Raw genomic sequence first — 24,822 nt, forward strand, 5'->3', positions numbered from 1 at the left:
ACAAAATAAACAGCTAGTAAAGTAAGAGAAAAAAAAAAACTGACATTTTAAAGAAAATCAAATAAAAGATTTAGGAAGGCTGAGACCAAAGCCCCAGCACAAGGTAGCCTGACTATTCCTGATGCTAGGCAAAGTAAAACTGAGTTGGGAGTGGTGATGCAGGGGGGGGGTATTGACCAGATGGGACAGCCCCCATGGGTGTGTATATGCTAATGCCTTTTGACTAAGTCTATATGCCTAGCTATTCCTACGGATAGGTGGACAATACCCAATAGTGATGACTTAGAGGAGGCGGCGACTGTCGGAGGACGTAAGAGAAATACTGATTTTAACTTGTCAGAAAAAGGCTGGGTCTTTAAGAGGTTAAACTGCCCTCCCTCAGACCGCATTCACACTGAAGCGGCACGACGTGTGAAGTCATGTGCACCGCGACTTGCACGTACTTCATATAATGAATGTCTATGCAAGTCGCTCCGAGGTCGCTCCGAAGTAGTACAGGACTCTTTTTCTAAGTCGGAGCGACTTGTGTCGCTCCTATTAGAACGGGTCCTGTAGCACTGCATGGACCGCGACTTGACAAGTCGCCTGACAAGTCGCGGTGGTGTGAATGGAGCCTTACAGCCAAAAGTAAATTCCTTTAATCTAAAAGATACATTGTAAAGAATTTTGTTTCTAGTTACCTAATCAGCCTTAATGTGGATAAACATTTGCGGGGCTCTTTTTTTGACAGCTGTGGGTGAGCAGAGAATGGCTCAGTAAGAATCAGGGACATACCAATTTTAAATCGTGAGGGGGGGGGGGGGGGGGTGTGAATCGAGATCGTGATTTTTTTAGCGATTAATCGTGCAGCCCTACCACTGGGTTTATTTTTTGCTAAATGAAAAAAAGGAAAAAAAAAAAAAAAAAAACACAAAAGAAAAAAAAAACGGAATTTTTGTAAAATCTTACCTGTAAAATTCCTTTCTCTGAGTCCTCCGACAGTCGCCGCCTCTTCATATTCGTCACATATGGGGACGTCCCAAAGCAGTGCAAACATGAGGGGTGGGAAACGCATCCACGCCGAAGAGGCAACGCAGTCTCCACATCAAAGAAAGGAACCTTACCAAAGGAAGGAAACCAGCTGGGCAACAGGAAAAACAAGTGCTCAACAGGAGCAACAACCCAGGAAAAAACAAATAACCAGGGGATACAAAACTTATCCCAACAGCCAGAGGTCCCCAACAAGGGACCCTAGGGAATTGCCGCACTAAGAACCTTGCGGCCAAAGGAAGCATCCGCCGATGCCTGAACATCTACTTTGTAGAATTTTGTGAAAGTGTGCACGGTCGACCAAGTCGCCGCCTTACACACCTGGGCTACAGAAGCCCCATGACGACAGGCCCAAGACGTACTCAGAGATCTAGTAGAGTGCGCCTTCACAGGTACAGGGGGAACCTTCCCCTGCAAAGCATAGGCCTGTTCAATGGTCTGCCTGATCCATTTGGCGATGGTAGAGGCCGACGCCGCCATGCCCTTCCGAGGACCCTCTGGAAGAACAAACAAGGAATCTGTCTTTCGAAAAGACTCAGTCGATTTAAGGTAAACCCTTATCGCCCGAACAACATCCAGAGAGTGTAATCTCACCTCCTTTGGATGTTTAGGCTTCGCGCACAGCAAAGACAATATCCTCATTAAGATGGACTCTTTTCGGAAGAAAAGAAGGATTAGGTCGCAAGACCACCTTATCCAAATGAACAACCAGATACGGAGACTTGCAGGACAAAGCTGCCAGCTCCGACACTCTGCGAGCCGAAGTGATCGCCACCAAAAAGGCGACCTTTTTGGACAACATAGACAACGAGATCTCCCTGATCTGTTCAAAAGGAACACGTTGCAACACAGACAGAACGAGATTCAAGTCCCAAGGGGGCAAAGGATCCCTCCTAGGAGGAACCAGATGCCGCACACCCTGAACAAAAGTGCCAACCAAGGAGTTGGAAGCCACGGGACGTTGAAACAGAACGGCCAGCGCAGACACCTGACCCTTGATCGTAGCCAGCGCCAAACGCTGATCGACACCCGTTTGAAGGAAGGACAGCACTCGGGAAACCGAGTGCGGGGAGAAAATCCCCTGGACTCACACCAAGCAAAATAGGCCTTCCAAGTACGGTAATAAACCTTCCCCGAGGAAGACTTCCTCGCGTTGATCAAGGTATGAACGACCTCTGGGGAGAGACCCTTCTCCCTCAGGACCTCGGTCTCAACAGCCAGGCCGTCAAAGCCAGCGACTGTAAAGCAGGATGGTATATCGGTCCTTGAGACAGGAGATCGTCTCGAAGAGGCAGACGCCACGGGGCGTCGACCGCCAGATTCACGAGGTCTGCGTACCAGGACCGGCAAGGCCAGTCCGGTGCCACAAGAATCACCGCGCTGCGTTCCGAGTGTAACCTGCGAAGGAACCTGGACAGCAACTGAATCGGTGGAAACGCGTACATCAGCCTGTACTGATGCCACGGGGCAACTAACGCGTCCGACGCGTCTGCCCGAGGGTTGCGCGTCCTTGCCACGAACCTTCTCACCTTGTTGTTGAGACGAGACGCGAACAGGTCTACATCTGGAAGACCCCACTTCGCGCACAACATCTGGAAGACAGTCGGGTGGAGAGACCACTCCCCCTGATCCAGGGTCTGGCGACTCAGATAGTCCGCCTGCCAGTTCTCCACCCCCGGAATGTGAACCGCCGTTATCGCCGGGACACGAGTCTCGGCCCAAGTCAGAATGTCGGCCACTTCTCGAGCCGCTCGGGCACTCCTGGTGCCCCCTTGGTGGTTGATGTAGGCCACCGCCGTGGCATTGTCCGTCTGCACCCGAACCGGGCAGCCCCGCAGCCGGTCCGTCCAGCGATGAAGACAGAGATTGATCGCACGCAATTCCAGAATGTTGATCGGAAGGGAGGACTCCCCCTCCGACCAAGTCCCCTGGGCGGACAGAACGCCCAGAACACCACCCCAGCCCGACAGGCTGGCATCCGTGGTGATTACCGTCCACGAGATAGGACGAAACGACTTGCCCCCGGACACCATCGGGGACTGGAGCCACCACAGAAGGGCTCTTCTGGTGCGATGACTCAACGAGATTGGAAGATCCAGAGACTGAGGCCGCCCGTCCCACACGGACAGGATCTCCACTTGGAGACCCCGCGTGTGAAACTGGGCGAAGGGAATCGCCTCGAAAGCCGAGACCATCAATCCCAGACATCTCATGCACGTCCTTAGAGACGAGTGCGGAACGTCCCTGAGGGACCTGACTTCCTCCTGGAGAGTCCTGAGTTTGTCTTCCGGCAGGAAGACCTTCGCCTGTACCGAGTCCAGAATCATTCCCAGGTAGGGAAGACGAACCGACGGACTCAGCGTCGACTTTGGATAATTTATCGTCCAACCAAACTCCTGCAGAGTTTGCAGCGTGACAGACAGGTCCTCCTCCAGACCCTGGCTGGTCGCAGACCGAACCAGAATGTCGTCCAGATACCCCAGGACAGAAATGCCCTGGGCCCTCAATAATGCCAGAACCGGTGCAAGCACCTTGGTGAAGACCCGCGGAGCCGAGGCGAGACCAAAAGGCAACGCCACGAACTGGTAGTGATCCTCCGCAATGGCAAATCGAAGGTACCTCTGGTGACCCTCGAAAATGGGGATGTGAAGATACGCATCCTTCAAATCGATGGAGGCCATGAATTCCCCCGGAACCAGGGCAGCCACCACCGACCGTAGGGATTCCATGCGGAACTTGCGAACCCGCACAGAGCGGTTCAGAGCCTTCAAGTCCAGAATTGGACGAACCTTGCCCTCCTTTCTGGGCACGGTGAACAGATTGGAATAAAACCCCCGAAATCTGTCCCGATGAGGCACCGGAACCACCACTCCCTGAGCCCTCAGGTCCTGCACCGCCAGGTGTAGGTCCCGCAAACGCTCTGGAGACAGTTGAAGATTTGAGGGAAAAAATCTGCTCTCCGGCCGAGAGAGAAACTCGATCTTGTAACCAGATCGAACGATCTCCTGAACCCATCTGTCCCGCACACGGGCCAACCAGGGCTGAAGAAAACCGAGCAAGCGTCCCCCCACCCCAAAACTGGGTGAGGGCGCCCCTTCAGGCCGCACTGTTATGGGCTGCGGATCCGGATTGACCGGACTTCTGTTTACCAGACCAGGGCTTCTTCTGAGAGCCTTGACCTTTGAACGGCTTGCCCTTGTAGTGCGGCCGAAAGGCACGAAAGGACCCCTGAGGGGGCCGAAAATTAGCATGCTTCTTCCCATAAGCCCCCTTAGCCTTGGGGAAATGGGGCAAGAGAGTGCTCTTACCACCGGTGATCCCCTTAATCAACACATCCAAGGACTCCCCAAAAAGGCGAGACCCATCATAAGGCAGATTGGCTAAGGTCTTACGTGAGGACTGGTCCACCGACCAACATTTCAACCAAACCAGGCGGCGAGACAACACCGCCACGCTGTGCACACGTGCAGCCAACGGAACCAGGTCCAGGTCCGCATCACACAGATACATGACACCCTGGTGGATTTGATCCACCATATCCAGGGTCGCCGGCGAGGCCGAATCGGCCACTAGGACGCGCCTAAGCATCTGCGTCCAACTTGCGATCGCCTGGGCCGCCATGAGAGAAGCAAACAGAGCCTTAAGCATAGAACCCGTAACAGAATAAGTATGACGGGCAAGAGACTCCAATCTCCTATCCGTGGCATCACGGAACACAGGGGAATCCTCTGCAGGAATCGCAGTGGATTTGTTTAAAACCGCAATTGCGTGATCCACTGGGGGAGGCACACACCACCTTTCATCAGTGGAAGGCGAGAAAGGATAACGCAGCTTGAACCTACTTGGTACAGCAAAAGGTTTGCGCAGATTGCGCCATTGGTCCTTAACAGCGCGCTGAAAATCATCATTGCAGGGAAAAACCTGCGGCGTCCTGCGTTTTCTCTGCGTCCCATAAGCCGCCAAGGCAGCGGGGGGGACATACTTCATCCTGTAAACGCAGCTTTATGGAAGCAATCAATTCATCCATGATTGCAAGCTCTTCAGGCGAGCCAGGGGGAGAATTATCAACCCCTTCAACTTCAGCCTCCACCTCGGACCCCACTAGATCCAGGGAGGAGCGGGACCCCGATAAGGAGGCCCCCACCATAACAGCCCCATCACCTTCACCCTCAGAATCAGAGGAAAGAGCAACTCTGGGCCTCTTAGTAGATTGAGCAGCCACCAGCATCTGCACCTGAGCAGCAAGGCCAGCCACAATAGTGGCTAAATCCCCCCCTGGGGGGGAAACAGCGGTCCCCTGGCTTTCCACCAAGGCGGTAGGAAATTTGCCCTCCTGAGAATCCATTGCCCCTATAACAAATGCCGGATAATAAAGGGTTAACTACCCCTTTAAGCAAGCGCGGCGAGCGCAGCCCACCGCACCACACACAAGCACAATGAGACCCCCACAGGGAATATTAAACTTAACACAGGCAATGGATAGCAAGAACAGAAGGATAAAACCTGAGGAGACCCTCGCCGCTGCTGCTGCCTCGATCGGTGTTCCTGGAGAAGAGGAAGTGATGCTGCCAGGGCGCTCTATGAAAGCCTATGGGAGGCTACAAGAAAATGGCCGCCATGCATGTAGAACATGCGGCCAGAGCGAGCGTAGGCAAAATGGCGCCGTTTGGCGCCGAAACCGCCGCTCCACAGCACAGTAATGCACACATGTCATCCATGTATAAGAACACATGTCAGATCGCCGCAGCGATCGCTGTATAATGCCAAAACATGCCACAAAACATGCCCCACAGCACACAGCTTCTCACACTGACAAGGCTGACACACACAGTGTCACACAGCTCCCCCCCCCCCTTGCAGCCCACAGCATGCAGCCGAGAGATAGGGAGACAAACAGTGTGAATAGAGGCAGGTTACACAGTCCCAGACTGACACCCCCCCAGACAGACAGGTCCCCACATAAATACACTTACCTCACATGGCGTGGGGGACCCGCACAGGCGAACAAGCCGCTGCACATGAGGCAGGGAGAGTCGCATACAAGACGCACAGAATGGGGGTTAAGAAACCGCACAGCGTCCAGTGAGGTAGCCACCTCACCAATCATCCCTGCACCGAACAGGGATGGGTCGTTCACTGTGCCAGGAGCGTTACCTGGCTGAACGCTCGATGGCAGGCTGGGAAGCCACTGACCCACGACCTGCGACCAGGGGGATCAGCCCGAGACCCAGCCCGCATGATCCTCTTCATCCGAAGAACTAACTAACGCTGATAAAAGAACAGCTAAGTAAAGGTAGAGAGAAAACTCAAACAAAAATTCAAAAAAGAAGAAAGAGTCTGGGGCAGAAAGCCCCAGCACAGAGAAAGCCAGCCACTCCTGACAAGCTAGACATTAAAACTGAGATATGGTTGCAGGAAGTAGGAGGGTATTGACTGAGGGGACCACCCCTTGAGGGTGGGATATGTTAAAAGCTTTAATGTTAACATATTCTGTTGCCTAGCTACTCCTTCGGAGCAAAGTCTAATACCCCATATGTGACGAATATGAAGAGGCGGCGACTGTCGGAGGACGTAAGAGAAACATGCATTTTCTTCATTTCCGTTATCAAAATTTGCAAATAAATAATTGTTCTTCATAAACTTAGACCAAAATGTATTCTGCTACATTTCTTTAGTGAAAATAAACCAAAACAGCGTATTAGTCAGTAGGAAAGTTATAGAATCCAAAAACTATGGTATATATCTGAAGATTGATAAATCCTGATGTACTAAATGCCGCTCTCATTTCTTAGAGGCCATAAAAACGTCAGGACAGTTAAAATTACCCTTTTTGAAAGTAGACAGTCCAAGGTATTTAGTAGTAAGAGGCATGGCAGGTTTTTAGAAGTTGTAGTTTTTTGGAAAATGCACTTTTTTTTTTATACATTCGGTCACCAGTGCTGTACTTATACACTGCTCAAAATAATTAAAGGAACACTTTTTAACCAATGTATATCATCAAGTCAACTCATGGGATATTGATTTGGTCAGTTAAGTAGCAGAGGGGTTGTTAATGTCATTAATGCCAAAGCAGCTGAAACTGATTAACAACAGGTATACTAGATGGGTAACAATGAGACGGCCTCCAAAACAGGAATGATTTTACAGGTGGAGGCCACTGACATTTATTTTCCCTACTCATATGTGACTGTTTTTCACTAGTTTTGCATTTATCTAGGGTCAGTATTACTACTGGTAGCACAAGGCCATAACTGGACGCTATAGAGGTTGCATATGCAGTCCAACTCCTCCAGGACGGCACACCAATACGTGCCATAGCCAGAAGGTTTGCTGTGTCTCCCAGCGGTCTCATAAGCATGGAGGAGATTCCAGGAGACAGGCAGTTACTCTAGAAGAGCTGGACAGGACCATAGAAGGTCCTTGGTCTATCAGCAGGACCAGTATCTGCTCCTTTGTGCAAGGAGGAACAGGATGAGCACTGCCAGAGTCCTACAAAATGACCTCAAGTAGGGCACTGCTGTGAATGTCTCTGACCAATCAGAAACAGACTTCATGGGGATGGCTTGAGAGCCCAACGTCCTCTAGTGGGCCCAGTGCTCACTGCCCAGCAGCGTGGAGCTCGATTGGCATTTGCCATTCAACACCAGAATTGTCAGGTCCGCCACTGGGGCCCTGTGCTTATCACAGATGAGAGCAGGTTCACCCTGAGCATGTGACAGATGTGAAAGGGTCTTGAGAAGCTGTGGAGAACGTTATGCTGCCTGTAACATCGTTCAGCATGACTGGTTTGGTAGTGGGTCAGTGATGGTCTGGGGAGGCATATCCATGGAGGGACGCACAGACCTCTACAGGATAGACAATGGCACCCTGACTGCCATTAGGTATCGGGATGAAATCCTTGGACCCATTGTCAGACCCTATGCTAGTGCAGCGTGTCCTGGGTTCCTCCTGGTGCACGACAATGTCTGGCCTCATGTGGCAAGAGTATGCAGACAGTTCCTGGAAGATTAAGGAAATTATACCATTGAATGCTTGTCTGACCCAAAGCCATTAGAACACCGATTAGACATTATGTTTATATCCATCCAACGCCACCAGGTTGCATCTCAGTCTGTCCAGGAGCCCATTCAGGCCTGCTCCAGACCTAGGAGGAAATACCCCAGGACACCATGTATCGTCTCATACTGAGTACCATTTTGAGTTGCTGCAATGAAATTTCAGAAAATTCCAGTAATGCTTGCAGATTACTGATCCTACCCGGAAGTGGGAGCAGGTGCATGTCAAAACTAGGTACCCGCTTCCCCCTCCTCCCCCCAAAAAAATTGCCAAATGTGGTAGGGGAGGGTGCGAACAAAAACAGAGCTTCCCTTTTGGTCTAGCTCTGCTTTTAGTAGTAAATGTGTATGGACTATTTTTGGAGAAAAAAAATACAATGTTTAGTGTCACTTGAAGACCAGTTACAATATGAATCTATTAATATTAAAAATGTATCATAAAACATTTTCTAATGTACTAAGCTGTAAGCTTTAGGAAACGCAGCCTGGGGTCCCATCCAAAACACATTAAAAATATTAAACAGGTTGGAGCTTGGACATTGAAGGGCTGCAGTTCCCCCCCGAAAAAAAATAAATAAAAAAGTCTGATATGCCTGGCATACTATAAAGGTTTCACTTTTAAAACAAGATTTTCACTTTGGAGGAGTAGAAGGATGTTGACTCAAAGAATGAGTGAGCTAGACAATGAGGCGGAACAGCTGTCTCTTCTCGGTACTTCTAATGCTTTGTTTACCCACATGGCAGCATAGTGATATTTTCTCACCTGTTGTCCACAAATGTCACAGCATAGTTGACAGCAGGTCCTGCAGGAATGCCGGCCTCCTTGAAGAAGCCAATCCACTCTGTGATGGCTGAAAAGATAAAAAAAAAAAAACACTTTAAGGTGAACTTTTCGGCCTTGTTTAAATCTGTGTTGAATGCACATTGCAGACATGTTTTGCACGGGTTACCATTGAATGCCAAATCGTGTTTTGATGGAAAAAAAAAAGTAAGAAAAAATCATACAGCAAGCAGAACTCATAATCAAATGCAGTTAAAAATTTCAACTAAGAATGGTGCCCAGCCGCCCAAGCAGAATAAAAAAAGTTGCCAAACAATTGGTAGTGCCCGCATGTAGATTGTTATCTTTCACAATGCCTAGGAGCCAGGAAACTTGAGGGCTACCAATCTGCATACGTCAAATCCCAAAGCAGGGAGAGGCTATTCTAACCTGTCCATTCCAACACAAGAAAGTCAAAAGTTGCACTTTGAGCAGCCCATATCAGGGTGATAAACAGTTTAATGAATTGTAGTAATAGTCAGTAAATAGTTAAACAAGAACAGAAATACTGATAACTGTGTCTTACCCATAGTTACGGAAGCCATGATGGGACCACTCAATGGATATCTGAAAGGCAGACAGGGAATATTAAGTTCCAAGTAGACATATGCCGGTTTTCGGTAATTCGATATATCGCTGTATTGCATACCCACGGTATTGTTATTGTGGCATTTTTAAAATACTGAGTTTATCTGCTCCTCAGTCTGACTTGTGAATTGATACATTTGGATGACTCATTCCTCACTCAGCAGTTCACTCACTCAATAGAAAACAGTTCTTGTAATATGATAACCAATCAGACAGCTCCCACTCAGCACACACCCACATGCTTCCTTCCCGGGCTCAGAGAGACACAGTGCCTTCTACAAGCAAGTGTCTGCAAGTACTAGTCTTTTACCATACACTGTCACTAGATAGATAGATGGAGAGATAGATATACAGACAGATGGAGAGATAGATATACAGACAGATGGAGAGATAGATATACAGACAGATGGAGAGATAGATATACAGATAGATGGAGAGATAGATATACAGATAGATATACAGATAGATGGAGAGATAGATAGATAGAAATACATACACGGGCATAGCAGCATATATGCATATAATATGCACAGGCATAGCAACCCACATTACATTATTATATAGCTATCAAGCAGTGTCTGGCCTACCTGGTGATGACTGGTCCTGGCGCTCAGCTCCGATCCGATGGCCTGGTCATTAAGGGGGCTAAATCCTTGCGGCCCAGAAGTGGTTAAACCTACACGAGGAGCAGTGTTTTAATTTGTAAATGACTTTACTATTGCTTTAGGCCTGGTTCACATGTATGCGAGTTAGCGGTTCACATGTATGTGGGTTGGCGGCCCATATTTGCACAGGGATAGGCATAGCAGCCCATTGATTTGAATGGGGTTGGGCTGCTATGCCTGCGTTTTCAGCTGAAAAAAGCTGCATGCAGAATTTTAAAAAATGCAGTGGCCGTGAACCCCATCCTGCTTTTGCACCATGCGACTTACCTGCAGTTCCTGCACACGCAAACTGTGTTATTAAATGCTGGGCCCATGTATTTAAAAAACGCAGAAAGCTTGCCAGAGCAGGAACTGCAGGTAAGTCGCATGGTGCAGAAGTAGGATGATTTAAAGGCCACTGCATTTTTTTAAAATGCTGCATGCACCTTTTTTCTGCGTAAAATGAGGGCATAGCAGCCCATTCAAATCAATGGGCTACTATGCCTGTGCAAATGTGGGTCGCCAACCCGCATACATGTGAACCGCCAACCCGCATACATGTGAACTAGGCCTAAAGCATGTGAAAAGTAATATACAAATAAAAACACCGGTCCTCCTGCAGGTTTAACCACTTCTGGGCCGCAAGCATTTAGCCCCTAATGACCAGGCCATCGGATCAGAGCGCCAGGACCAGTCATCACCAGGCAGGCCAGACACTGCTTGATGGCTTATTTTAGGCCTGGTTCACAGAGTTTGTACTGACTGACTATATAATTATGTGCAAAAGTGAACCAAAGTCCCTAAATTCAGCAATGAAATTGAAGTGAGGTAGAAATTTAATAATTTAATACCATGATAATACCGTATACCGTGACAAAACCCTAATCAATTAATCGCAGCATGAAAATCTGATATCGTCACATGCCTAGTTCCAAGTAGCATCTTTTATCCAGATATAGACAAAAATAGTTCCATACAGAAAAATGAAGGGCAGAAGGAAGCAGTGAACACAAAAGATGGAGGATGATCAATACAGAAAGAGTTTAGTGGGCTGGCCGGGCTGCATGCCCTCCTCACTCAGAGCCACACAGGACAGCAGCTGGGAGACTAAAATAAATCCTGACTCAATGCATAGATAGCTCCTCTATTTATCGCCAGGACTGGGATGAAGCTCTGATACATGCAAGCATGGAAGACTCATGATAAAAAAGTGCAGAACTTCCCCCATTGCAATCAGATTCCCTTTTCTGTTGTCCCATCCTGCGCTACATGTATGAAAGGGGGAATCTGATAGGCGGCTATGGGCATCAAGAACAATTCTTCCTGCAGAAACATGTGATCATAAGGTACAGGTTTTACACACCACTCAATGCCCTAGCTCAGAATTGTGTTGGTGTAGGAACAGAAAATAACAGCAGAAAAAGACTAAGGCTGGCCATACATTATACAATTTTCTTTAGATTTAGCTTCAACTATGTAGTACAACGGCCTGCCTTTAGGATACAATTGAAAGTGTTGTTTAGTTTTGACCTCATATTATATTATATGGTTTTTGGTAAATCTAACAGAACATTGAACATGTATGGCCAGCCTAATTGCTCCATTGAGTTCAACATTTTTTATTTTGTTTTTAAAAACTTTTTGTCTAAACTCTAAAGCCAATCAGAAAATCAGATGAAAAACACCACTTTTGAAGCGATCGTACGATAATCTGATCGTTAGTACAACTTTCGAGAGCCGATCACGACTGTTCATGCAAAATTATCCGAAGGGACAAAAACCAAAGTTTATTGCCTCATACATATACACAAAGTTTGAATAAAGTAAATCATCTTAACAAGAATGCAAGAATAAATGTATTTTATTTTTTTTTAATTAGAAATCAGACCCTCATGGACCCCCTGAAACTCATCAATGGACCACTTAGGGGGCCATGGACCCCAGATTAGGATCCCCTGCTCTAGTGAAAACCAAGAATCTATATAGTAAAATCAGGACCTCCTTCCTCTGCTGGTGACCCCTCTTGTGATATAAATATCTAAATAAAGGGGAATCAGGAACCTCCTTGCTCTGATGGTGATCCCTCTAATGATATAAAGATCCATATAGGGGGATTTAGGACATCCTTTCTCCTGCTGGTGATTCATCTAGAGCAGAGGTCTTCAAACTGTGGCCCTTCAGTTGTTCAGGAACTACAATTCCCATCATGCCTAGTCATGGCTGTGAGTGTCAGAGTTTTACAATGCCTCATGGGATGTGTAGTTCTGCAACAGCTGGAGGGCCGTATTTTGAGGATCCCTGATCTAGAGGTATAAAGATCTTTGTGGAGTAATCAGAACCTCCCTTCTCCTGCTGGAGACCTCTCTAGTGATATAAAGATCTATATAGAGAAATTAGGAACTCCTTTCTCCTGCTGGGGATTCATCTAGTAATATACAGATCTACAGTGCATCCGGAAAGTATTCACAACGCTTCACCTTTCCACATTTAGTTATGTAACATCCAATGCAGCCTGATCAGTGCCCATCCAATGCAGCCTCACCAGTGCCCATCCAATGCAGCCTCACCAGTGCGTGCCCATCCAATGCAGCCTCACCAGTGCGTGCCCATCCAATGCAGCCTCACCAGTGCATGCCCATCCAATGCAGCCTCACCAGTGCATGCCCATCCATCGCAACCTCACCAATGCATGCCCATCCAATGCAGCCTCACCAGTGAATGCCCATCCAATGCAGCCTGATCAGTGCCCATCCAATGTAGCCTCACCAGTGCGTGCCCATCCAATGCAGCCTCACCAGTGCATGCCCATCCAATGCAGCCTGATCAGTGCCCATCCAATGTAGCCTCACCAGTGCGTGCCCATCCAATGCAGCCTCACCAGTGCATGCCCATCCAATGCAGCCTGATCAGTGCCCATCCAATGTAGCCTCACCAGTGCGTGCCCATCCAATGCAGCCTCACCAGTGCGTGTCCATCCAATGCAGCCTCACCAGTGCGTGTCCATCCAATGCAGCCTCACCAGTGCGTGTCCATCCAATGCAGCCTCACCAGTGCGTGTCCATCCAATGCAGTTTGTAATGAAGAGAGAGGAGAGCCGCTGGATTACACAGAGCGGGGAACTCCAGCTTACCCGGCGACAGCTGTCATACGAAGTCCTGCCTCCTATGATAGACGTCACCAATGTGCTGTCTATCATAAAAGCCAGTCCAGGAGGCGGGGCGTCGTATGACAGCGGCCGCCGGGTAATTATGACAGCCTCTGCCTACAGTTAGTTGAAAACCGCTGTGGCCGTGCCCCCGACTCAACTTCCTTCCTCCCCAGCAAAAAAATAAAGATTGTCAGGGGACAGTGGGCCGCATTGCCTGCGGTTCCGGGCCGCAGGTGTGACATGCGTGGTTTAAACGTTTATGGAAATGTACAAAGGACAGAGCATTTCAGTATGAGGGTACTAACAGCCATCTCAAGGCCAACTGAGAACCACATGTGGCTCCCAAGCCAGGGCAATGCAACAAGATGAAAAGGTAAGCCGGTTTCATGTAAGAATCAGACACCATAACTAGAGATGCACCCTAATTTGGGCAGCCAAAACATAGCGGCCAAAAAATTGTGTTTTCTGCATTTTGCCAATATAGGTCATCTGACTCAAAATCTGCATTAAAAGTGTAACACGGGTGCGTTATTGATGCATTTTCAATGCATTTCAACAGTGAGGTGCGTTTTTAACCCTTATTAAAACCTCAATGTTTAACTTTTGTATTTACTTTACCTGGTATCAACCGTATGCAGTCCCTGTACAGCAGGGCTGGAGTGTGAGAAAAGGAAGCAGACCTTCCCTCAAATAAGACATGCCATCATTTTAACCCTCCCAGTTACATATTTACTGGTATTTTGTTTGGGGTGGGTGGGGGTCAGAGAGTATCTTGTTTTTCTGCTATGCTCCGGTTCACTTTTGTTTCTCACCTAGGCAAGGATGACAAACACTTGGCCCACTCACTGCCTTTTCACATCACTCATCCCAGGAGGCGTAAAGAAGCTCTCCCTGCAGTGATGCTTTAGCAGTCCCCTTTGATGTCGTTGCCAAATGTCACCAGAATCAGAGGAGAATAAACAGCTTAGAAGACAGCGCTGGACTTCTTAGGCTGATAAGTATATGTTTTTTTTTTTTTTCTTTAAGCCCGCAGCTATTTGATCTGCCGCTTTTGAATCTTACTCCGACCTGGGTTAGAGTTCCACTTTCAACTAAAAAAAAAGGTAAAACTATTTTTTTTTTTTTAAGTTTTGGATAAGGTGAGAGAGGGATTAGAACACCTGTCAGTAATTCTGGAGAGGAGAGCTCCTTTTCCTCTCTCTTCCTTTTATTTCCTGCTTTTCCATTTTATTTTTTTTCTTTCAAATCTCCCCCGGTATTGTGTAACCGGATGTATCTGGGGTGTAGATCGAGGGGGGGTTGGCCCAGCGTACAGCGCAGGAGAAGGGGGTGCAGTGTAGAGCGCAGGAGAAGGGGGTGCAGTGTAGAGCGCAGGAGAAGGGGGTGCGCAGCATAGAGCACAGTGGGGGGGGGGGGGCGCAGCATAGAGCACAGTGGGGGGGGGGCGCAGCATAGAGCACAGTGGGGGGGGGCGCAGCATAGAGCACAGTGGGGGGGGGCGCAGCATAGAGCACAGTGGGGGGGGGGCGCAGCATAGAGCACAGTGGGGGGGGGGCGCAGCATAGAGCACAGTGGGGGGGGGGGCGCAGCATAGAGCACAGTGGGGGGGGGGCGCAGCATAGAGCGCAGTGGGGGGGGGCGCAGCATAGAGCGCAGTGGGGGGGGGGGGCGCAGCATAGAGCACAGTGGGGGGGGGGGCGCAGCATAGAGCGCAGTGGGGGGGGGGCGCAGCATAGAGCGCAGTGGGGGGGGGCGCAGCATAGAGCGCAGTGGGGGGGGGGCGCAGCATAGAGCGCAGTGGGGGGGGGGCGCAGCATAGAGCGCAGTGGGGGGGGGGGGCGCAGCATAGAGCGCAGTGGGGGGGGGGGGCGCAGCATAGAGCGCAGTGGGGGGGGGGCGCAGCATAGAGCGCAGTGGGGGGGGCGCAGCATAGAGCGCAGTGGGGGCGCAGCATAGAGCGCAGTGGGGGGGGGGCGCAGCATAGAGCGCAGTGGGGGGGGGGCGCAGCATAGAGCGCAGTGGGGGGGGGGCGCAGCATAGAGCGCAGTGGGGGGGGGGGGGGCGCTTTCAATTATTGTTTAGTTTTTCTCTCTTCATTGGAATTCAGAATTGTGGTGTGGGGGGGGGGGGGTTGTATTTTGGGTGGTGGGTCCACTTTAGGATACACACATGGACATAGAATAAAACTTGTGGTCTCCCCCCCTTACACTGTATATCAACATTGTTGAAAAGGATTTTAGAACCCCCTCCCCCACATAGCTTTCCATCTTTCCATCGCCAATGCTTAGACTTGTGGTGCCTCACGTACAGGAGGAACCCATCTGGACACAGGACAGGAGACATTCCTACAAGGCGCACTGCTGATACCAGAACACTTATACAGATATAAACTTATATAGATATAAACAGATATAAACTTATACAGATATACATATAAACAGTAACAGAAGACACATTACCAGCTCTCCCCTAGCAACCGCCACCTCCACGGCAAGAAATCCTCTTCCTGTGTTCCCAACCGCTCACTACCTCATCCGCCCTCCGCCAACCAGCAGACGCCCCAGGCACTCTTCCATCATCTCATTGGTCAAAACCGCAATGAACCCGCCTCCCGCCGTGGCTGGTATTGGGATTTGTAGTTCTCACGACGCCTCGAGGGAGGCGCGGCCTGCGTCGTGACGTTGGTGAAGCGTAGGGAATTCCTACAGTACGTAATGACCAAAACACAGCCTGGCGCCATTTTCCCCCTGAACGTGTTTTGTGGGGGGTTGTGTGGGCTAACAGCTATACTGATTGTTGCTGATAGTAACCAATTGGAGTTCACTTATTATTATTATTTCACCAGGCTAGTGTTTACAATCAAACAAGGATTCTGATTGTTGCTATGGACGACAGGAATGTATGTGTTAGCACACCTTCCCCCCCCCCAGAGAGCCGTGTGTCCCCAAACACTTCACCATCATTGGGAACATGTAAGCCTGGTACACTATGAGCTTTTTTTTTTACATTCAACTGAGAGGGTTGAATGAAAAAACTGTCAGCTTCGGTCAGAGACGTCGTACTAACCATGCAAAGTTAGTACAGCGATCTCCACACTGAGCTGTTGTGTTCTGACGGGGACACCCCCCACAACACTCCGATCAGCGCTCTCTGCCATTGGAGAGTGCTGATCATGAGTCGGCGTTCTGCCGAAAATTCCAACTCAACAAAATCTCCAACCACGTTGCTTCCAGTGACTCCAGCAGCAATAATTGCAGATTTCAACAAGGTGGCTGTTTTCACAAAGAACCAGCAGCGTTTAGGCTCCATTCACACCTGGGCGTTTTTGAGTGTTTTTCAGCTCCAAAAGCGCTAAAAAAAAAAGCGCCCAACAAGTAAAACCCCATTCATTTAAATGGCCCCTGTTTACATCTGAGCGTTTTGCAAAATGCCTGTAGCTGAAAAAAGTACATGAGCTTCTTTTTGGGCTGATTACCAGCATTTTTGATAGATGTCAATGCCTGCCTCCAAAAACGCCTGAAAATCGCGGTAAAAAATGCGGTAAAACGCTATGCTCAAGTGTGAATGCAGCCTTACACTAGTGATCAACCAATTATTGGCAAAGTCGATTATCGGAGGGCCAATATTCACTTTTCACGATATTCGGTATCGGCCCCGGATTGTCGTGACATTATTGCGTATGTTGCGCCACGCACCTCCGCAAACTGGGCTTAACCTTCTACCTTCTTAGGCCACCTCCCTCGCCTTGGACAGCCTCGTTTGGAGTTTGGAGTCTCTTTTGGGAGTGTATAACATAGCCATAAACCCACCCACAGCAGCCCGGTGCCAGCCACCCAAACCCACAGGCCCTGTACCAGCCACAGGCACTGTGCCAGCTAGCCACAGGTACTGTACCAGCCGGCCAGCCACCCACAGGCTAGGTACCAGCCAGCCTCCCACAGCCCCTGTGCCACCCACCCACCACAGGGTGCCAGACAGACAGCCACCCACCACCACAGGGTGCCAGCCAGCCACCCACCACAGGGTGCCAGACGGAAAGCCCCCCACCACAGGGTGCCAGCCAGCCACCAACCACCACAGGGTGCCAGCCAGCCACCCACCCACCACAGGGTGCCAGCCAGCCACCCACCACAGGGTGCCAGCCACCCACCACCATAGGGTGCCAGACAGACACCCACCACCACAGGGTGCCAGCCAGCCACCCACCCACCACAGGGTGCCAGCCACCCACCACCATAGGGTGCCAGACAGACACCCACCACCACAGGGTTCCAGCCAGACAGCCACCCTCCACAGGCATAGGGTGCCAGCAAGCCAGCCACCCACCACAGGGTGCCAGACAACCACCCACCCAACACAGGGTGCCAGACAACCACCCACCCACCACAGGGTGCCAGCCAGCCACTCACTCATCACCACAGGGTGCCAGCCAGACAGTTTTTTTTAACCTTATAATTGTGTCTTTCAAGTTTCAATGGAGATGGATGCAGATAGAAAAAGTAAAAGTGTGATCTGGGACTATTTCTCATCTCCATCTCCAGGAAAAGCAGCAGTGTGCAACACGTGTACAAACAATGTAAGCATTTGATCAGCAATTGCAAAAACCAAAAATACGTCAAATCTTTGGGCCCATCTAAGAGTTCATCATGTTCAATTATATCATGCAGCACAGAAAAAAAACACAATCAATCACAAGGTGAAACACCAGTATCCCAGCAGGCAACAATAACAGAAATGTTTCAGAAAAAAAAACAGGTGGCTAAAATCGAATAGAAGTTCCCAACTGCTGGACAGAGTAATCACAGAGATAATGGTCACTGATAACCAGCCATTTACAATAGTGTCTGACTCTGGATTTAAGTGGTTGATGTCCATAGTTGAGCCAAGGTACACACTGAAGAGTGACAAATATTATCGAAATGAAATGCTGGGAAAGATTCACCAAATGGTCATTGAGAAAGTAAAGACTATGCTGAAACCAGAGAATGCTGGCAACTCACTCTCATTCGGGACTGACTGCTGGTCAGGACAAACAGAATCACTAATGAGTCTTACATGCCACTTCATTGACAGAGGATGGACAAGAAGGCATTTGGTGTTGAATACAAAAGTGATGCAAGGATCCCACACTAGGAAATACATTAGAGAAAGGTTTCTAGGCATGCTAGAAGACTGGGGAATCACCAAAGACCGAGTGATGCTTGTGCTTCGAGACTACAGAGCGAACATGGTGAAAGGAATGAGGCTTGCTGACGTGTCAGACCTCAGTTGCATGGCACACACCCTCCAACTTGGGGTAAATGATGGTCTGTCAAACCAGAGAGCTTTGCTTGATATAATTGGCATGCTGAAGAGGTGCGCAGGCCATTTCCAGCATTCAATCCTTGCCAAACAGCGACTAAGGTGCATTCAGGAAGATCTTGGCCTACCCAAAAACAACTTGATTAACGCTGTTCCAACACAATGGAACTCAACACTTCACATGCTGCAAAGAATGCTGGAGCAGAAGTGAGCTCTTACCATTTATTCAGGTGAGTATGGAGGATATTCTTGTCCTACTGCTGATCAGTGGGACATTGTAGCCAATGTCATTGAGACCCTCCTCCCCATAGAGGAAATGACTCTAGAGGTGAGTCATTACGACTCATCTGTGTCATCTGTCATCCCATGTGTGAGATTTCTGAAGATGCTTTGTCACGAGAATGAAGCACCCAACACACGTGGCACTAAAACATGTAGGCAGGCCATGAGGGACAGCCTCGCAAATGTTTTGAGAAGCATGAAGAGACTAAAAATGTTGTGCTTGCATGTCTTTTGGATTCTCGATACAAGAATCATACTTTCTCTTCTGAAGACGTATTGGCCAAGGCAAAACAATGGCTAACAGAAGATATTCAACAGGAGGTGCAGGAGGTTCCTGCAGAAAAGATAAGTCAGGAAGAGCAGGTTTCTAATCTGGAAGAGCAGGATACTGCAAAAAGAGAAAAATGTCCAAAAAGACAATGGACAGAAGAAAAACATCCTCGTGGTCGAATAGATGCCATGCTCAGTGTTTTATTGGGGCTTCATGCAGCAGAGGATTCTTCTGAATCTGCAATAATAACCCTGGATTATGAACTTCATCTCTATTTGAAGGAACCAGTAATTGACAGAAGAAGTGGTGATCCTCTTCAGTGGTGGAAAGAAAATGAGGCACGCTACAAAAGACTTGCTTCTCATGCTAGAAGATACCTTTCTACTCCTCCTTCCTTGGTACTAAGTGAGCGTGTTTTTAGTGAAGTGGCAGCAATATATAAAAAAAAACAGAAGCCATTTAACTGGTGAACCTGGTGAAATGTTATGCTTTCTGCACTATAATATTGTTCTACTTAAAGCGGAGTTCCGGCCTCGGGGGTCAATTTGAGCTAAAAATACCCCCGGGACAGTCAGGGCTAGTACATTCCACAATGGATAGCCTCTGAACTGTCCCGGGTCGCACTTACCTGTAAGAAGAAATACTAACCTTGAAAATTTCTTCTCCAGCGCTGCCATCTCAGGTGTGGGCAGGTGAACCCGCAGCGTCCCTCTTCGTGTCCTCTTCCGTGACGTCGGAGTCCCACAATGCACTGCACTGGCCCCGCTCGTCACTTCCGGTGCAGGCGCGGCATCCCCGCACAGCTTCTGGGCATGCCCAAAAGCTGTTTAGCAGTGAGTGCCGTGCCTGCACCGGAAGTAACGAGCAGGGCCGGTGCAGTGCATTGATTCCTGGGAGCGATGACGTTCAACTCCCGGGAATCATCGCAAACCAGAAGTGATGGCGCGGGCCGCAGCCACTGAGGGAGGAAGTGGAAGGAAGGTGAGTATATTTTCTTCTATAATAAGGTAAGTGACCAAAAAAAAAAAAAAACGCACTATCCATTTCTCTTTCAGGTTGCCCTCAGCAAGCGGATGGCCCAAAATCGATTTTTTTTCGATTTTGAGGCCGGAACTTCACTTTAACTGGGAGTATTGAAAGTGAGTAGTACTAGTGTTCAGTCCACTGTCTTTTGCACTGCAGCACAGCTACTAGATTTAATCATTGCAGACAGTGAGTTTATGTAAATTTTGTTTTGGGAAGCCTTTAGTTATTATTTTCCCAGCACTTTATTTTTCACAGTTTTCTACTCCTCTAGGACTTGTTCTTTCACATAATGTGAAACTGATGTACCTGCAAGTGAAAGCTGTGCGGTTTTCCTATCAGTTTTCATGCAGGTAAGGTGTGAAGAACGAGCCTTTCATGTTAAAAATGTTAATAAATTAACATTAACATGTTCAGTACCAGATTTGTGTCAAAAATTGTCTTTATTTTTCAAAACGTTAAATGTACAAAATATCAGCCAATATCGGCGGATACCGATACTTAGTAGAAACATAAAGAGGAGGGGAAAACAGCAGGAAACGTTCAGTTCCAAAGGAAAGGGCACTTGAAACAGGACTGGTCCTAGAGGCAGGAAGCATGAAAGAGTCAAGATTCGAGGCCTTGGTCTGCTCACAGTAATTGCAGAGGTGCCAAGCTGGGGAGAAAACTGTGAGTAGGGAAGATCCATGCAGCAGGTGGACTTAACGCAGTCAAGAGGCACAGAGAAAGGGCAAGGCACGAGGTGTTCCTAACCTCGAGCCTCTGTAATGTTCTGGTACCTTTGGGTACCCTAATTACTCTTTTCCTAAGTGTATGCGCCCCACCATTCTCTTTTGGTAAGGTGCGCATACACCTTTAAGACTGATGCTGTCATCACTGAGCGCCGGACTGAACAGCTACTTAAATCACCAGCTTTGACTCACATGTGTTCGTTCAAACTGTTTGTGCCTTGATGCTAACCTGTCTTGAAGCTCTCATGCTTGCAAGCATACCTCGCTGTCGGAACCACGCTGCGCTGATCCCTGTATCCCGCTACCGGATCATCCGCTCTTGCCGAACCTTTCCTTTTCTACATTGCTACTAGTGATAAGTACCCCGCAGGGGAAACCTCTATAACCTTTATACTAAAGCTTACACTATCTAGCTCTGCATACTAAGGACTACTATTACATCTGCATTGTCTAAGATTGCTAGCTCTTGAGCCTGCTACCATCTGCTCTTGCACTGGGTTGGTCTCTCCTGTATGTTCACCTGCTACTCTATCATCTGCTACCATACATGATTGCTAACCTATCTGCATCCCATCTGCTAGTATCTTACTTTCAAGAACATTTCCTTTAAAGTGTCTGTCATCTACCACCTCTACCCAACCTGTCTCTTCAGCCTTTCATCACTGTGTTACTATATACATAAGTCACTCTAGGAACATCTTATTGAGTGTGTGTATTTACTTGCTGAATTGAGATCATCCACACATGATAAAGTCTTGGGAGTTGGGAGTGGTGTCTCAGCGTTTCTCTACATGACTACTGAAGTGGAATATTTCTGCAGCTGTAAATCCACATCATACATAAAATGCAGGAGCGTTACAGATTGAACGAACCCCAAATGGATTCAGCAGAAATAACCACTCAGGTGACACAATTAAAACAGCAAGTAACTGCGTTAATACACGCACTTGCTGAATTAAAAGAAGACAATCAGGCTCTGTCGCAGCAGGTAATTAGATTGACACAACTTACCACTGCACCCAAAATAAATCCTCCTTTGGTATTTACAGGCGATCGCAAAAAAGTTCGCGAATTTAAAAACGCATGTGAGTTACTTTTCTTGCTAAAACCCCGTACCTACCTTACTGATCACATTAAGGTTTGTACTATTATTTCTTACCTAGCAGGCGATCCTCGGGCCTGGGCAGACTCTCTTTTTGAGAAAAACGATCAGCTTCTCAACTCCTATGCCTTGTTCCTAGCAGACCTTACTAGCCTATATGATGATCCCAATAGGCAGAGTACTGCCGATCTTCAATTAAGATCCTTGAAACAAGGTAGGAGACCTGTGGAAGACTTTGTCGCAGAATTCAAGAGATGGACCCTTGATTCAGAATGGAATGATGCACCTCTGAAAACCCAATTTAGGCTTGGCCTATCAGAGGCCGTTAAAGACGAGCTCGCCCGAGCGGATCTGCCAAAAACCCAGGATGCATTGATCCAACTCAGTATCACCATAGATAGAAGACTACGAGAAAGAAAGGCTGAGAAAATGGGAATGCCATTATCCAGTTCTTCTCGGATTTCGGCCGTTGACCCCATTCCTATGGAGGTAGGAACCATACGGCCACCTCTATCAACTATGGAAAGAGCCAGAAGACGATCTGGTAATCTCTGCTTGTACTGTGCATCCCCGGATCACAAGATAAACGTCTGTCCCCTAGTCTACAAAAAGAAGGGTGAGTATTCACATGTCCTCCTAGGGGGATTGACAACTTCAATTACCAACCCTTACCTTTTTGTTTGCTTAACATTACAGTGGGACCAGAACAGGATTACTACTAAGGTCATGATTGACACAGGATCTTGTGGAAATTATATTGACATGCGTTTTGCCGCTTTAAATAAAGTTCCTATTATTTCTAAACCTAAACCTGTCTCAGTGAGTCTTATTAACGGTATTCCTTTATCCTCTGGTCCGATCACTGATCAGACACAGGCACTCCTAGTCACTACTAACGGGTCTCATATGGAGACCACTACCTTCGATCTAATACCTTCACCCCACTTTCCCATTGTTTTGGGACTTCCCTGGTTACACACACATCAACCAACCATAGATTGGAAGGAACGGACCCTGGCCTTCCTCTCCTGCTATTGCGAGGGTACGTGTAACCTCCCGTCTTTCGGGAAGATCCTGTCTGTGGTGACAGATGAGATTGCACCACTATGTTATCAGGATCTCTCTGAGGTTTTTCTTGAGAAAAATGCTCAAGCACTACCTCCCCATCGAGACTATGACTGTAGTATTGATCTACTCCCAAATAGCAAATTGCCGTTCGGTCATGTTTATCCTCTTTCGCAGGATGAACTTTCCCATCTCAAAGACTATTTGGATGAGAATTTGAAAAAAGGTTTTATTAGACCTTCCACTTCTTCCACAGCAGCAGGACTCTTTTTTGTCCGCAATAAGGACTCAAGTCTCAGGCCTATCATCGACTATAGGCAATTGAATGCTATCACAATAAAAGATCGCTATCCTCTACCGCTTATCCCTGAGCTCATTGAGCAGGTGCGTGGAGCCACCTATTTCTCAAAATTGGACCTGAAAGGAGCATACAATCTCATTCGAATCCGTGACGGACACGAGTGGAAGACTGCATTCAGAACCAGATACGGATTGTTCGAATATCTTGTAATGCCATTCGGGCTATGCAACGCCCCTGCAGCCTTTCAACGATTTATAAACGATATTTTCAGAGACTTACTAGATGTCTGTGTTGTGGTATATCTGGACGATATACTTATATATTCACAATCCCTGTCTGAACACATAAGATATGTAAGATTAGTATTATCGAGATTGCTTGCACACAACCTTTATGTGAAACTGAAAAAATGCTTGTTCCATAAGGAAGAAGTACTGTTTCTAGGCTACATCATATCCAAAACAGGAATCAAGATGGACATGAGTAAGATATCCTGCATTCAGGATTGGCCTACACCAACCACACGCAAGGCGCTACAGCGATTCCTTGGATTTTCGAATTTCTACAGGAAGTTCATAAGAAACTTCTCTGCCATTGTGAGACCCCTCACACAGCTCACTAGCATTAAAAGACCATTCAAATGGTCAGATGAAGCAAATAAAGCTTTTCACCTGTTGAAGACAAGGTTTACTTCTGCTCCCATACTACGCCATCCAGACCCATCCCTCCAATACATTCTGGAAGTAGATGCGTCAAACATGGCAGTAGGAGCAATACTCTCCCAACGACCAACTCACACTTCACCACTTCATCCAGTCGCCTTTTTTTCTAAATCCTTAAGCAGTCCAGAGGTAAATTACCCCGTGGGTGAAAAGGAACTGCTTGCTATAAAATTGGCTCTGGAGAATTGGCGACATCTACTCGAAGGCACCCCATTACCAATACTTATATACACGGACCATAAAAATCTTCAATATCTTCAGACTAACAAAACTCTCTCTCACCGACAGGTACGATGGTCACTATTTTTTCTAAGGTTTAACTTCCTAGTGACCTACACACCTGCAGATAAGAACAAAAAGGCGGATGCACTATCACGACTAACTGAAGAAAACTACTTCGAAATCCCTTCCGTTCCTATAATACCTCACAAACGCATTATTGCAGTTGTTCGTTCCTTGAAGGAAGAGGTTTTGCATGGTATAAGTTTGGATTCACCCCCACCTCAACTAAATACTGATGCAGAAGGCTTCCTCTACTACAACGACAAACTTTACATACCACCTACCATGCGCACCAAGATCTTGGAATTATCGCATGATGTGCCTATGGCAGGACATATGGGTATGACAAAGACTCTTAATCTGATTACCAGGCAATTCTGGTGGCCTGACATGAAAACATCTATACAAAAATTCGTCTCTTCATGCAATGTCTGTGCCAGGTCCAAAATTGACACTAC

At 47.9% G+C, this 24,822-nt stretch overlaps 1 protein-coding gene across 1 annotated transcript in view; it reads right to left on the bottom strand.

The window, feature by feature from the left end:
• Positions 1 to 24,822, bottom strand: part of LOC309543789 (uncharacterized protein) — a gene marked incomplete at both ends in the record, with an annotated part of 101,137 nt that overhangs the window by 26,291 nt on the left and 50,024 nt on the right. The window contains 4 exon segments of the mRNA XM_082276226.1: positions 8,848 to 8,935; positions 9,431 to 9,523; positions 11,062 to 11,088; positions 11,091 to 11,119. Of these exon segments, the coding sequence (XP_082132352.1) occupies positions 8,848 to 8,935; positions 9,431 to 9,523; positions 11,062 to 11,088; positions 11,091 to 11,119 (237 nt within the window).

This window comes from Pelophylax lessonae (genome assembly GCF_965119305.1).
Source record: "Pelophylax lessonae genome assembly, contig: HAP1_SCAFFOLD_351, whole genome shotgun sequence".
NCBI classification, from domain to species: domain Eukaryota; kingdom Metazoa; phylum Chordata; class Amphibia; order Anura; family Ranidae; genus Pelophylax; species Pelophylax lessonae.